Here is a 15,390-nt window from a genome sequence, read left to right on the forward strand (position 1 = left end):
ATATATTTTTTTTTTTTTTTTTTTTTAATAGAGTCTCACTCTGTCGCCCAGGCTGGAGTACAGCGGCGTGATCTCGGCTCACTGCAACTTCTACCTCCTGGCTTCAAGCGATTCTCTTGCCTCAGCCTCCCAAGTAGCTGGGACCATAAACATATGCCACCACGCCCAGCTAATTTTTTGTATTTTTAATAGAGATGGGGTTTCACCATGTTGTCCAGGCTGGTCTTGAACTCCTGGCCTAAGTGATCCACCCACCTTAGCCTTCCAAAGTGCTGGGATTACAGGTGTGAGCCACCATGCCCGGCCTTTTATTTATTGTATTTATTTAGAATTTCATGTCCATGATCTATGAGTAGCGTAGTCAGCATTTACTTTAAAATAGCTGGTATTATCAGGTGCAACATTGCTTGCTTTTAGCTATGTCTCTTTTAACTTATAGCAGGTGATTATTCCTATTTTCAGAGCTTAAAAAATGGGGTCAATGTCTGCATTGTTTGCACTCTACTAGGCTACCTTTTTTTGCATCACTGACATTTAGGTTAGGCATTAGCAATTTGTTCAGTTTTTTTTTTTTTTTTTTGCACTGAGTAACTCACAAATTATACCAAATGTCCCTTTCTAGGCTTTTATGATGGAACTAACTGCACACCAGAGCAGTGTGGGCAGCGTCCTGCAGGCAGGCAACCAACTGATAACACAAGGAACTCTATCAGACGAAGAGGAATTTGAGATTCAGGAACAGATGACCCTGCTGAATGCTAGATGGGAGGCTCTTAGGGTGGAGAGTATGGACAGACAGTCCCGGTGAGTGGAAAGCCAAGAAATGCACTTAATTCCACAGGTTGCTTCGCACAGTTGAGCTCTAGGAGATGTCTGCATGTCTGTGAAAGCAAGATGATTATAGAACTTGCCTCGGAAAAGTAAGACTCTTTTCTATGGGTAATATTGCTGGAATTTTGCATGATCTTTGTTTCCCCTTTGGTGTGCTAGCCATACCAGAAGGTAAAAGTTGGAATAAAGGACTTAACAAAAAGGGAAAAGAGGACAGGCCTGGTGGCTCATGCCTGTAATCCCAGCACTTGGGAGGCCGAGGCGGGTAGATCACTTGAGACCAGGAGTTCGAGACCAGCCTGGGCAACATGGTGAAACTCTGTCTCTATTAAAAATACAAAAATTAGCTGGGCATAGTGGGCCATGCTTGTAATCCTAGCTATTTGGGAGGTTGAGGTATGAGAATTCCTTGAACCAGGAGTCGGAGGTTGCAGTGAGCTGAGATTCAGCCACTGCACTCCAGCCTGGGCAACAAAGTGAGACTGTCTCCAAAAAAAGGAAAAGACATTTCATATGGGCAGTTACTTATTTGCAATATTAAAATCAGCTAAACATTAACTTGGTGTGAAGACAGGACTATGTAGTATTGATCTACTTTTCCATTTTGTAACTTTTATTTTAAAGCTTTCTCATGGTTTATTTTATTTCATGTATTGTGTCTTCAGGAGCAAACTTCCACCTATTTAATAAGTAGGAGTTCCTTACTGAAGAAACAATGATTCTGATATGAATACAGGGTGCTGTTATTTGCATTCTTTGTCTGCATTTAATGAACTCCATTTAGGAAAAAATAAAAGTTTACTTTCCTGGCTTCTATATTTAAAGACTAAATGCTACCTAGAATGTTTAGACAAGGGTGTTTTCCCTTGCCCTGTATCTCTGGTGCCCAGAATGTATATTTGACTTTGCAAAGGGAAAAGGCTTATAGGAGTAATGCTGTGCTCCCCATGGGCAGACTACACGATGTGCTGATGGAACTACAGAAGAAGCAACTGCAGCAGCTCTCCACCTGGTTAACACTCACAGAGGAGCGCATTCAGAAGATGGAAACTTGCCCCCTGGACGATGATGTAAAATCTCTACAAAAGCTGCTAGAAGAACATAAAGTAAATCTGTCTCATATTTCTTTGATACCTTATCAAATATGAAAGAGCAGCACTTAGCATCTCAAAGGCTGATGACGTCTATCATTAACATGAAGTTGCGACACTTCTTCAGGGTTCTCTTCATTTAGCAGCTCAGAGGGTGGAATTGATGGGGATGAGACTTTTCTGAGCCAGGGATAAAAGGGCAGGGTAAAATTTTATATGTGATGTGCAGTTTTCTTATGAAAGTACATAGCTTTCATACAACTGGAGAAGGGTTCTTTTGACCCTGTAAGTGGTGAAGAACCCTACCATGTTGGTGTTCACATGGTGTGTGGGTGAAGAGCAAATTTTGAGAGGTGTCTGTACCTAAACCTTTAAGGAGAGCTGTTTCTTTGTCTGTGATCCAGGAAAGCATCAGGCGTTACGGGAGGAACCGATATTAGTTAGGCAATTTAATTTGGTCACAAGTTTAGGAGATAAACTTTTCATAGTTAAGATAAGGAAAGGTAGAATAAAATATGCTCTCTGTAAACTGAAGACTTTATTGATCAGTGAAACATTGAGGTAGCTGATGCGTAAAATTTTAGGGATACATTAAACACACCTCTGAGAAGCTTGTGAGAACACTATTGATAGTGTTTAAATACATTTTCTTTCTTTCTTTCTTTTTTTTTTTTTGAGATGGAGTCTTGCTCTATCATCCAGGCTGGAGTGCAATGGCAAAATCTCAGCTCCCCTCTGGGTTCAAGCGATTCTCCCAAGTAGCTAGGACTACAGGCGTGTGCCACCACGGCTAGTTTTTTGTATTTTTAGTAAAGTTGGGGTTTCACTATGTTGGCCAAGCTGGTCTTGAACTCCTGACCTCAGGTGATCCACCTGCCTTGGCTTCCCAAAGTGCTGGGATTACAGATGTGAGCCACCATGCCCAGCCTATAAATTTTCTATACACATGTATCCAATGACTATGCTCTTTCCATGGAAAAGGTGAGAGAATCTAAGGTGTCCATACTTCCTTAGCCACTTTATTGGGTAACTAATCAGAGTAACTTTTGGCTATCATGTAGCATTCTACTTATCTCTTTATACCATCCTACACTAGATAAAATGATCTCTGACTTGGTATATTTAAGCTCTGGACTTTTTTGCTTTACCACTTCTACATTTTTGTCTTAATTCTTAGTATGGCCACTCAACTCCTTTATGCTATAAATTCTGAGGGAGGGTCAGAACTTGAATAAAAGTGGTGGTATCTCCATTTGCAGTCTGTTATAACATTGCATCCTCAAACTGCCTTTGTTGATAATGGAATGTAACGATGTATAATAGGATTAGTTTCATTAGTAGAACACTTAGGGTACTGATTGGAAATTTAAATACGATGCTTCATTAACTGTCTTTAATTACTATTGACAACTGAGTGCATTTTAAATAGGTAAATGTGAAAGAGTAGAAATAATGGTTTATCTTAATTTTTTTCTCTAGAGTTTGCAAAGTGATCTTGAGGCTGAACAGGTGAAAGTAAATTCACTAACTCACATGGTGGTCATTGTTGATGAAAACAGTGGTGAGAGTGCTACAGCTATCCTAGAAGACCAGTTACAGGTAAGGGCCCTGTAAAGTTGGATAATCCTGAGGGACCTGTGATCTGAGACCCAATTACATATTGCTCTTGTTTTTCATGTACTTTCTCATTCTTTATCCAGAAGGGTAGAAAAACCTACCTTTGGTTGTACTTCCCAGTTGGGATTCTACCGTGTATGGGCTACAGGAGTACCCAGGTATTGATTCCTTTACTTAAGCTCTTGGGGTGAATGAGTGAGATTGGTTACAGTCCCCAGCTTCCTTGTGCATAATGACAAGATTTAGAAGCACAGTGTATTAGTCCGTTTTCACACTGCTGATAAAGACACATCTGAGACTGGGAAGAAAAAGAGGTTTAATAGACTTACAGATCCATGTGGCTGGGGAGACCTCATAATCATGGCGGAAGGGAAGGAGGAGCAAGCCATATTTTACATGGATGGTGGCAGGCAAAGAGAGAGAGCTTGTGTAGGGAAAATCCCTTTTTTAAAACCATCAGATCTCGTGAGACTTATTCACTGTCACAAGAACAGCAAGAGAAAGACCTGTCCCCATAAATCAATTACCTCCCACTGGGTTCCTCCCTTGAAATGTGGGAATTGTGGGAGTTACAATTCAAGAGACTTGGATGGGGACACAAGCAAACCGTATCATTCTGTCCCAGCCCCTCCCAAATCTTACGTCCTCACATTTTACAACCAATCGTGCTTTCCCAACAGCACCCCCAAAGTCTTAACTCATTTCAGTATTAACTCAAAAGTCCACAGTCCAAAGTCTCATCTGAGACAAGGCAAATCCCTTGTACCTATGAGCCTGCAAAGTCAAAAGCAAGTTAGTTACTTCCTAGATACAATGGGAATGCAGGTAAAGAGTAAATAAATCTGTTCCAAACGGGAGAAATTGGCCCAAACAAAAGGGCTACAGTCCCCATTCAAGTATGAAATCCGATGAGGCAGTCAAATCTTAAAGCTCCAGAATGATCTCCTTTGACTTCATGTTTCACATCCAGGTCACGCCTATGCAAGATGTAGGTTCCCATGGTCTTGGGCAGCTCTGCCCCTGTGGCTTTGCAGGAAATATCCCCCTCCTGACTGCTTTCATGGGCCAGTGTTGAGTGTCTGCAGCTTTTCCAGGTGCACGATGCAAGCTGTCAGTGGATCTACCACCCTGGGGTCTGGAGAACAGTGGTGCTCTTCTCACAGCTCCACTAGGTGGTGCCCCAGTAGGGACTCTGTTTGGGTGACATTTCCCTTCTGCACTGCCCTGGCAGAGGTTCTCCATGAGAGCCCCACCCCTGCAGCAAACTTCTGCCTGGACGTCCAGGTGTTTCCATACATCCTCTGAAATCTAGGTGGATGTTCCCAAACCTCAATTCTTGACTTCTGTGTACCTGCAGGCTCAACAACACAAGCCAAGTCTTGTGGCTTGCACCTTCTGAAGCCATGGCCTGAGCTGTACCTTTGCCCCTTTAGTCATTGCTGGAACAGCTGGGATGCAGGGCACCAAGTACCTAGGTACAAGGCACGGGGACCCTGAGCCCAACCCACGAAACCATTTTTCCCTCCTAGGCTTCTGGGCTTGTGATAGGAGGGACTGATGTGAAGCCCTCTGACATGCCATGGAGGTGTTTTCCCATTGTCTTTGTGTTTAACTTTTACCTCGTTGCTACTTATGCAGATTTCTGCAGCCAGCTTGAATTTCTCCTTAGAAAATGAGATTTTCTTTTCTATTGCATTGTCAGGCTACAAATTTCTCAAACTTTTATACTCTGTTTCCCTTATAAAACTGAATGCCTTTAACAGCACCCAAGTCACCTCCTGAATGCTTTGCTGCTTAGAAATTTCTTCCACCAGATACCCTAAATTATCTCTCTCAAGTTCAGAGTTCCACAAATTTCTAGTATAGGGGGAAAATGCTGCCAGCCTTTTTGCTAAAACATAACAAGAGTCACCTTTGCTCCAGTTCCCAAGAAGTTCCCCATCTCCATTTGAGACCACCTCAGCCTGTATTTTTTTGTTTATATTGCTATCAGCATTTTTTTTGCAAAGCCATTCAACAAGACTCTGGGAAGTTTCAAACTTTCCAACATTTTTGTCTCTTCTTCTGAGACCTCCAAATGTTTCCAACCTCTGCCTGTTATGCAGTTCCAAAGTCACTTCCACGTTTTGAGGTACCTTTTCAACAGCACCCCACTCTATTGGTACCAATGTACTATATTAGTCCATTTTCACACTGCTGATAAAGACATACCTGAGACTGGGAAGAAAAAAAAGTTTAATGGACTTAAGTTCCATGTGGCTGGGGAGGCCTCACAATCACGGCAGAAAGGAAGGAGGAGCAAGTCACATCTTACATGCATGGCAGCAGGCAAAGAGAGAGAGCTTGTACAGGGAAACTCCCCTTAATAAAACCATCAGATCTTGTGAGACTTATTCACTGTAATGAGAACAGCACAGGAAAGACCTGCCCCCATGCTTAAATTACCTCCCACCAAGTTCCTCTCAAAAAATGTGGGAATTGTCGTAGTTATAATGCAAGATGAGCTTTGGATGGAGACAGGCAAACCATATCACACAGGAACTGATCTTATTAAGTGGTCCACTGACTTCTTCTCAGAAGCACTTGAGGAGTTTGTTAAAATGTGGATTCCTAGGCCTACCCAGAACCTAAATCTAAGTGAGGGAGGGGTGCAGTGAATTTGCAATGTAAGAAAAATTACGTGCATACTAAAATTTGAGAATTTCATCTGGTAGAATTCAATATCTCACTGTTTTCAGTAGATTAATATGTGAATTTCAACACATATTATTTCAACACATATATTCAACACATAGTTTTGGAAACCCTCCAAAATTGCTTCTTTTTGCACAAGGCAATAGTGGATCTTTACAAGTCTTTAACAAATAAATTTATTGGTATTTCATTTGAACAATACTTAGATTTCCTGATAAGACGTTGCCAATTTATTTAAATGTGATGCCTCATTAAGTGAGGCAATCCAAACTGTAGTTTCATCACATGAGGTCCTTTTGCTTTTGTAATATTTAAAGTCAGCCAGTGTTTCCAAGACTTGTATGTAGTAGTTAGTTATTATAACCTGAGAGCTAAGTATTCATGCCTTGACTATTTAGCAGTGAGGAATCTGAGATTCAGAGAGGTTAAGTAGTTCTCCTGAGATTTAAATAGACAATGAGTTATCATGCTGAGACTAGAAACCTATCTTCTGGTTCTTAAGTTTTCTTTTTTTTTTTTTTGCATATATAAACAATTTATTAAACAATATGAGAAATAAGATACATGGAAAATAAAACTTATAGATTTAATAAAATAAAACAAAGAACTTTTTTTGAAATACTAATAAGATATATACATTTTATTGAATCTTTTAAATAAATGCTTTGAAACATTTATATTCTGATATTTGTTTTAAAAGTTTGAATTTCAAGTGAATAAGAGTATTAATTATAAAATATATCTTGAAAATGATATTAACTCATGCAATATTAGCAAAATAAGCTAATACATTTGAAAACTAAAATTAAGCTTTTACAGAAGATAAATATTACCAAACCAGAATTAGGAGACTTTAAAAGCTTGAAGACCTCAATAACAGAATAAAACATGGATTTGGGATTCAAGTATCTGCTTGCCTACAACCTGCTTTAATCCTCTACCTTCAATTCAAATATACAAGCTCAGATCATATATTTTTTACAGATAATCCATTTTCTGCTTAATATATACATATATACACACATTCATCTATTACAAACGATTGCGGTACAGGGAATGCAGGGAAAAAATGTCAGTATCTATTTTATTCATTGAATGGGTTTTGAATAATGTAGATACTAAACTTTCTGAAATTCAGAACAGTGACACAAGAAAGAAAATCATTAGTCCAAAATGTATTAACATTTTGTTAATAATAATTATTTCCAGCATGTTGATAATGATTTATAAACAAAATTGTATGTGAAATCTCATCTAGCATAGTTAAAACAAAAGTCGACCTACCTAAAATGTTTTATTGAAATGCTAAGATGGCTTAATATAAAACAACACTGTTAATATAATTCAGTCCTTTAAACAATTAAGGTGAAAAATGTACAAGTACTTAACCTCTTTAATGTCAGGTTCTTAAGTTTTCTACGCTTTGCACTATGAAAAGCTTATTCTCGTATTAAGTATCAAAATAGTATAATATGAATTAAATAATTCTTGTTCACATATATATAGTACAAAAATAAATTTTAATATTAATCATTTATAAAATTGTAATGATTTTGGCAGAAAAAATTATGAGTGATTTTTTATAATTAATAACATTTATCTATTTAGTATTGCTGATACTAATAAGATTCTGTTGCTAGTTTATGTAACTTATGGGGAATTTTTTTATGGATCACATAATGTAAACAGATCATTTGATTTTTTTATTGTCTCATAAAATTCTCTTATTCAAAACAGTTTTGTAAGTTAAACATTTTCATAATTTTGGTATTACAGATGAAAATTTTCTTGTCATGTAAAAGAGAGTTAAGGAATATAACAGACATGCTGGTTTTTTTAGGTAAAATTGTAAAATTGGAAAATTTGAAGCACAAAAGTAGATATGTTTGCTGTATTTTTTTCATAATACGTAAAAATGTCATATTGTCATGAAAACAATTCAGACAATAGTTCAGACAATAGTTAAGACCATAGTTCTAGTTATGCTAGTTTCTAGCTATGTGAAATCATTTGTTTAATGCTATGGAAATTAGTTTTTCTAATTCATACATTTATAGGCCTAGTCTGTGTTATTTTAAAGAAACTTTTATAAAATACTTTTATAAGTTGCTATGCTATAATAAAGAACAATGGAAATCATGAATTCCTTCAAGGATTGTGGTAACTCTCTCTTAAGGCTGTGTTGACAAAGGATGTTTTCTCCTTTTCCTAGAAACTTGGTGAGCGCTGGACAGCAGTATGCCGTTGGACTGAAGAACGCTGGAATAGGTTACAAGAAATTAATATATTGTGGCAGGAATTATTGGAAGAACAGGTATGAAACTGTTTTCTATAAGGGACAAAATAAATGGTGAAAAGTAACCCATCTTTTATTGTGACATTAGAATAAAGTTGCCTTGTTTACTTTTCTTTGAAAGGGAAATATATAAATAATTATTTTAAAGATCAAATTTCTATCCAGTTGGTAGCTGATCATGAAGCTTATTCATAGAGATTATGTCATTTGACTCCATTAATTTGACCTGTTTTCATTACTTGGAATGTTAGTACTTGGATATGCTATTTTCATGATTTGTTTGACATTATAGTTATTAGTGAATTTGTATTGGGTGATGTGTTTGAATTTGTGTCGACACAAGGCCTAGCATATAATTTGTGCTCAATAAATAATGAATTATGAATCCACTCAATACATTATGAACTTTAATTGCCTAGATTTTTTTCTTGATTTTTAACAAATATTGAAATTAATGAGAAAATATTATTTAGCAACACCTTTGATTTAACACTGGGTTAATTGCATATTTTTTCCACTAAGTGTTACCACAGCAAATGAGCCTGTTGTACAAAGCTGCCACGTTAATTTTTCAATAGGAGTTCTCTTTGCCCGTTCACTGTCCTTCCAGAAAAGCAACCATCGAAACAAAATACAAATAAGCAAAACTTTTCTCCCCAAATGCCAAACAGTTGTGGTTTAAAAAATAAGCAGATACTGGCCTGGCAGGATGACTCACGCCTGTAATCCCAGCACTTTGGGAGGCCGAGGAGGGCAGATCACTTGAAGTCAGGAGTTCAAGACTAGCCTGGCCAACATAGTGAGACCTTGTCTCCACTAAAAATATAAAAATTAGCCAGGCGTGGCGGTGAGCACCTGTAATCTCAGATCCTCAGGAGGCTGAGGCAGGAGAATCACTGGAACCTGGGAGGCGGAGGTTGCAGTGAGCCGAGATTGCGCCATTTTACTCCAGTCTTGGAGACGAGAGCAAGACTCCCTCTCAAAAAAAAAAAAAAAAAAAAAAAAAAAAAGCAGATACTCTATTCCTGCATCTCTCAGTGTCCATTTTGATTCTTTTAAATACTTTTCATTTCCATCTATAAGAAGCAACTATATTCTCTTCAGGGGAAAAAACCCAAGTGTATAATGTTTTGTGGCTTACTAAATATGGTGGCAGATAGTACATCTTAAAAAGTAGGTTGCAGAATTTGTCCAAATATAAATTGGTAATGACTACTTCCCCCTCCCTCAATCTGTGGTCAGATTTTTCTTGTTAGGAATCACAAAAGGGACCTGATTCTGATTTCTGAAATATTTACATTTCACTTTACAAATATTTGCATTTCACTTTATAAATATTTACGTTTATGTGAACCTTGTATTTAGGCCGAAGAGCCTCATAGAATAGTTAAAATTTTACTTCAATAATGACACTGAAAAGGCCAGGCGCAGTGGCTCACGCTTGTAATCCTAGCGCTTTGGGAGGCCGAGGTGGGCGGATCACTTGAGGTCAGACCAACAACGTGAAACCCGTCTCTACTAAAAATACAAAAAATTAGCCAGATGTGTGGTGGGCACCTGTAATCCCAGCCACTCGGGAGGCCCTGGAGGCAGGAGAATCTCTTGAACCCAGGAGGCAGAGGTTGCAGTGATCCCAGATGACACCACTGCACCCCAGTCTAGGTGACAGAGTGAGACTCTGTCTCAAAAAATAAAAATAATAGTAATAATAATAATTGCAGTAGGAGACATCGATTACTAGAGTAAACCATTGTGTTACTCTTCTCTCCAGTAAAACAATTACAAATTTGGAAATAATTTTAATTTCATGATAAAAAATAGTTTAAAAGTAGAGTGGCTGACCTTTCAATCGTGTTCTATAATGATCTGATATTTTAACTATGCATTTTGTGTGTGTGTGTAGTATCTACATGTTCTGTCTTACAGCATCATTATTTATGTGCATATCTTACCAGCCTCACTAGAGTGAGGACAGTATCCATATTTGTCTCTTATTTTCCCAATGTTCATTTTTTGGGGGGGTGAAATATAGAGGCAAGGAATAGTTGTTAAATATTTAATTGATAAATAAAATCACTGAGAAAGAATTGATTCCATTGCAAATACAGAACCAGTTTTTTTTCCTCCTTACTAAATAGAAAAGGGTTTCTGCCCTAAATGCTACATTTTGGGAAAAATTATCACAATGTAGCTACAGTTGTTTTCCATCCCTTCTTCAGGATTATCTCTCTACATAATTTAATATCCTTTGCTTAGAAAACACGCATTGTTGGCCAGTGAAGTTTAAAAATCTTTACATGGGCTTTGGGCGATCTTCAAACTCCCTCCTTTAATCATAATCGCTGTTAAACCTTGAATGCTAGGGTGGATTTCCTACATGATGCCATGGTAAGACCATTGGTTTTGGGGTGTGGACCCTTGACCCAGCTCTGCTGTTAACTAGCCAAGTGATCTGGGACATGTACCTTGACTTCTCTTTCCTCCCTCTCTAAAATGAGGGGCTGGGACAAGACAATCTCCCAGCTTTCTTCTGCCTCTAGAAAGTTATAATGTAACTCCTTTGGAGACTTACCTAGTTGGATTTTCCCTTTTCCCTCCACTTATCTCCTTGAGAATTAGGTTTAATTCCCTAGGTATGAGGCTAATGTCAGATTGTTCTGTTACAAATCTGAGAAGGATAATATTTTAAAGAAAGGTGTCTTTCTGGGTCATTTGTGCCTCAGACTTAGGTGTTTGAAGGCCTTCTTATCCCCAGGTAAGGGTGAAGCCTCTAATAAAATAAAAGTTAGAAATTTGGATGCATGATTTAATTGAATTACCAAATGATTCTGCAGATAAAGTTCAATTTTTGTTACTACTTGTAGTGCTTGTTGAAAGCTTGGTTAACCGAAAAAGAAGAGGCTTTAAATAAAGTCCAGACAAGCAACTTCAAAGACCAAAAGGAACTGAGTGTCAGTGTTCGACGTTTGGCTGTAAGTCATGGGGTTGTCAGCATCTGTGTTGTAAGCCTATAATATCTTAATGTTTTCTAGCTAATGGTTAATACAATTTAGTGAATACAGATTACAGCTCATTACCTAGCATTAGACTGCTGCCCTGTAACAATCTGGAACTACAAATCTTACCTTTGAGCATAGTGAGCTGCAAAGCACGTACATTTTACTATAAAATATACATGTTTAAAATTTTTGGCTGGGGAAGGGAAGATAAAGTCCTGTTAAAAAGAGTCATCTAATAAACATCTGAAATACTAGATTTTGAAGGAAGACATGGAAATGAAACGTCAAACATTGGATCAGCTGAGTGAGATTGGCCAGGATGTGGGACAATTACTTGATAATTCCAAGGCATCTAAGAAGATCAATAGTGACTCGGAGGAACTGACTCAAAGATGGGATTCTTTGGTTCAGAGACTAGAAGATTCCTCCAACCAGGTACTTTTTGATTTGGATGGTATGTTGTACCATGAAGTAAACAATTGCAATTTAAATGTTCAGGTTAGTTTTAATTTGTATGAAATAAAAGAGTAGTAGACAAACTAAAAAGTTGGTTCCTTATACCTGATGAAAAATTGACATGTGAAAATTGCCTTCAGTTTTCTAAAGTAAGTTTTAATAGATTCTCTTAATATCCTGTAATTTAATTCATAGTAACTGATTACACTTAGCCAATAAATAATTTTAACATCTTAAATCTTAAGTAATCTTATTCATCTTAAAAATATTTTAATGAATTAGTCAAACGTAAAACATTGGTTTGTAGACAGATGTTCTTAGCAGCATTATTTATAATAGCCAAAAAGTGGAACAACTCAAATATCCATACACAGATGAATGGATAAACAAAATGGGGTGTATCCATACGATTCAATATTATCTGATAATACAAAAGAATGAAGTATTTACACATGCTACAACATAGATGAACCTTGAAAACACTATGCTAAGTAGAAGAAGCCAATCACAAGATTATATGCACTATGATTCCATTCACAGGAAATGTCCACAAGGGGAAAACCCACAGAGACAGAAAGTAGATGCATGGTTGCCACTGGTGGAAGTGGGGAATGGAGAGTGATGGTTTATGGGTATGGGATTTCTTTTTGGGAGTGATAAAATGTTCTGGAGACAGAGTGTGAGGATGATTATACAACTGTATAAATATACTAATAACCATTATATATTTCAAAGAAAATTTTATAGCATGTGAATTATATCTCAATGAAGTTGCTATAAAAATTGGAATTTTGGTTGGCTTTTATTTCAGGTGACTCAGGCTGTAGCAAAGCTGGGGATGTCTCAGATTCCTCAGAAGGACCTTTTGGAGACTGTTCATGTAAGAGAACAGGCAACTACAAAAAAATCTAAGCAGGAACTGCCTCCTCCTCCTCCCCCAAAGAAGAGACAGATCCATGTGGATATTGAAGCTAAGAAAAAGTGAGAAGAGATAGAGTAATTGTTCAAACCCAATATTGTACATACTGTATTTTCTACTTGGTGCCTATTTCATACTAATCATTAATCATAGGCAAGTCTAGACATAATAATTATCATTATTATGAAAAGTCAACTACTGAACCACCCACCGCCCCTGTCTTCTGGATATTCTACTTGGCACCAGCTAAGCATCTACTTGGATAATTTTATTTATCCTATGTTCAATTGGGAGAACTCTGTGATCGAACCTTTCTTTCTTCCTTTCTCGTCATTCTCCTTGGAAGGATATGATTGTCCATGACTGTCTTTTTATTCTTTCTTTCACTGTTCACAACTCGACAGTTTTGCTTTAGGTAGACATCCGTATTCTTGGTGGATCTATTTCCTCCTCTCACCATTAAAAAAATCCTTAATTCAGGGAAATAATTCATTTCTAGTGTCCTTTTTTCTCCCCTTTCTCCCTTATTCGTTTTCATGTTTTGTTGTTTCCTTTATTAATTTCTTTGTCAGATTAACATATTCTTTATATTTGGCTTAAAGATCCATCTTTGTCATAAAATATTTCTTTTAGTCTTATTGATTCAAAAGAAAACTCAGGATCTCTTGAAGAAGAATAATCACAGCTGACATATATTGAGCTTTTACTGATGTCAGCTATTCTATTCAACTCTACTGTGTGCAGGTACTGTACCTGACATGAACTACAGCAGGTAATCCTCAAAGCAGTCTTTGAGTAGTACTGTTATTCTCTCCCTCTTACAGTAGAATCCTATGCTTGGGTAAATGGGCAATTATTTTGGGCCTGAATAAAAATTATACGTTTCTCCAACTTAGTTTTTGTTAAGAAGGCAACATTCCAGTGTTACCAGATGGTTTTTATTTTGATAATAAGGCTATGTTTCTGCCTCCTAATAGCATCTCCTTGTAGGACCAGTGTATCTCTGAGTTGCAAGCAGCAGTTGTGGAACCTTTACTTTTGGAGCCAAGACAGCACAGGAAAAAGATGCTTCTAATGTTAATATTAGCATAGATCTCACATTTCCTCAGTGGATATTATCTGCCAGATGTATCTGGCAGTGTATCTCTCCAATACTGACTTTGTGCATTTGGAAGCACAGAAGGTTGTCGAAGACTAGACTACGTAACTGTGAAATCTTAAACATGACTGTATTGTATAGGGTACTTTGTGCTGTAAGAAACAGAATACCATGCCCAAAGTATCTTAAACAATGTGATCATTGGTAATCCCATATTACAAAACTTCCGGAGGTAGGGAAATTCTGTTTTAATGGAAGGGTGTGGTTCAGCAACCCTTCATCTGCAGTCTCTTGTCATTCTTGTCATTCTAAGGCTTTTACCCTTAACCTTGTCTTCTTAGCAGACTCCTGTCCTGCTCTCCCTGATCCCCTGGTGCTTGGGAAGTTGAAACTATCTGGCCTTTTGAGTCTCTGTAGTTGTGTTTTGGGGACTCCAACTGCAAGGAAGAGTTATGGAGAGAGTGTGTCTGTTGTGTGGGCAACCAGCTGCGAGGACTCCAGTTATCGACTCCACCACTTGACTGATGCAGACATTCCTTCAGTGAATTCTTGGATGAATAGAGGCTTGAATACATCCATTCATTACAGTTAAATCTCATTATTATAGAAAGGTCATTTTCATGCTCAAATTCTGCCGCCTCTAAGTCTACCTACATGTGCTAGCTCTTTTGGAATGATAGGGAGAGCCACATAGCCTTTTTCAGTATGTGACCTCCTCAGCCTTTTATATCCCAGTTTTTATTGTCGTAAAATACAGAGGATCCTTAACCATTCCTATTAAAATGGTTTCCAGACCCTTTTATATCTTCTGTATGCTCTGGAAACCACTGTTAGTTTGCCTTAAAATGGACTACCCCAATAATCGAGGGCCTTAGATGACTGCTTAATGCAGTGCCTAGTTTAAAATATATGCTTAAAAAATGGCGGCTCATTTCCACTTCTCTTCCCTTGGTGCTGCTGTGGTGGTGGTTTTTACCAGCTCAGGGCACAGTGGGACAGTCATTTCCTAGAATGTAGATACCTGTTCCTGTGACCTGCGATCATTGCATCACTCTTGCCTGTATTCAAAGCAGATGCTGACTGAGTCTCCAAGGTCATTGTAAATGTGTGATTTTTAGATGACCGTCTCTTCTCTGAAAGATTAAATAGAAAGCTGCTGTTAAGATGACAGGAGGAACGTATCCCTGTTTGAGCAATACCTTGACCCCAGTTATTTATCTAGAGCATCACAAAATCCCTCACATATTACAGGGAAAATCTACCTTGATGAAAAGATAAAATATTCATAATTCACCAGAAACATTTTAAGCAAAGTTTCTCACAAGAATCAGCAGTAATGACTTGTGCCACTGCTTAACGTACCAAGAAGCTCTGGGGGGGGGGGGGGG

At 37.7% G+C, this 15,390-nt stretch overlaps 1 protein-coding gene across 1 annotated transcript in view; it reads left to right on the forward strand.

The window, feature by feature from the left end:
- The window catches only part of UTRN (utrophin), a 604,813-nt gene that overhangs the window by 162,855 nt on the left and 426,568 nt on the right, over positions 1–15,390 (forward strand). The window contains exons 11-17 of the mRNA XM_017849334.1: positions 623–804; positions 1,787–1,937; positions 3,402–3,521; positions 8,446–8,547; positions 11,394–11,501; positions 11,784–11,963; positions 12,796–12,965. Of these exons, the coding sequence (XP_017704823.1) occupies positions 623–804; positions 1,787–1,937; positions 3,402–3,521; positions 8,446–8,547; positions 11,394–11,501; positions 11,784–11,963; positions 12,796–12,965 (1,013 nt within the window). The remainder of the gene's footprint in view (positions 1–622; positions 805–1,786; positions 1,938–3,401; positions 3,522–8,445; positions 8,548–11,393; positions 11,502–11,783; positions 11,964–12,795; positions 12,966–15,390) is intronic.

The sequence above is a fragment of the Rhinopithecus bieti genome, unplaced genomic scaffold (genome assembly GCF_001698545.2).
Source record: "Rhinopithecus bieti isolate Rb0 unplaced genomic scaffold, ASM169854v2 scaffold_32264, whole genome shotgun sequence".
Lineage (NCBI taxonomy): Eukaryota > Metazoa > Chordata > Mammalia > Primates > Cercopithecidae > Rhinopithecus > Rhinopithecus bieti.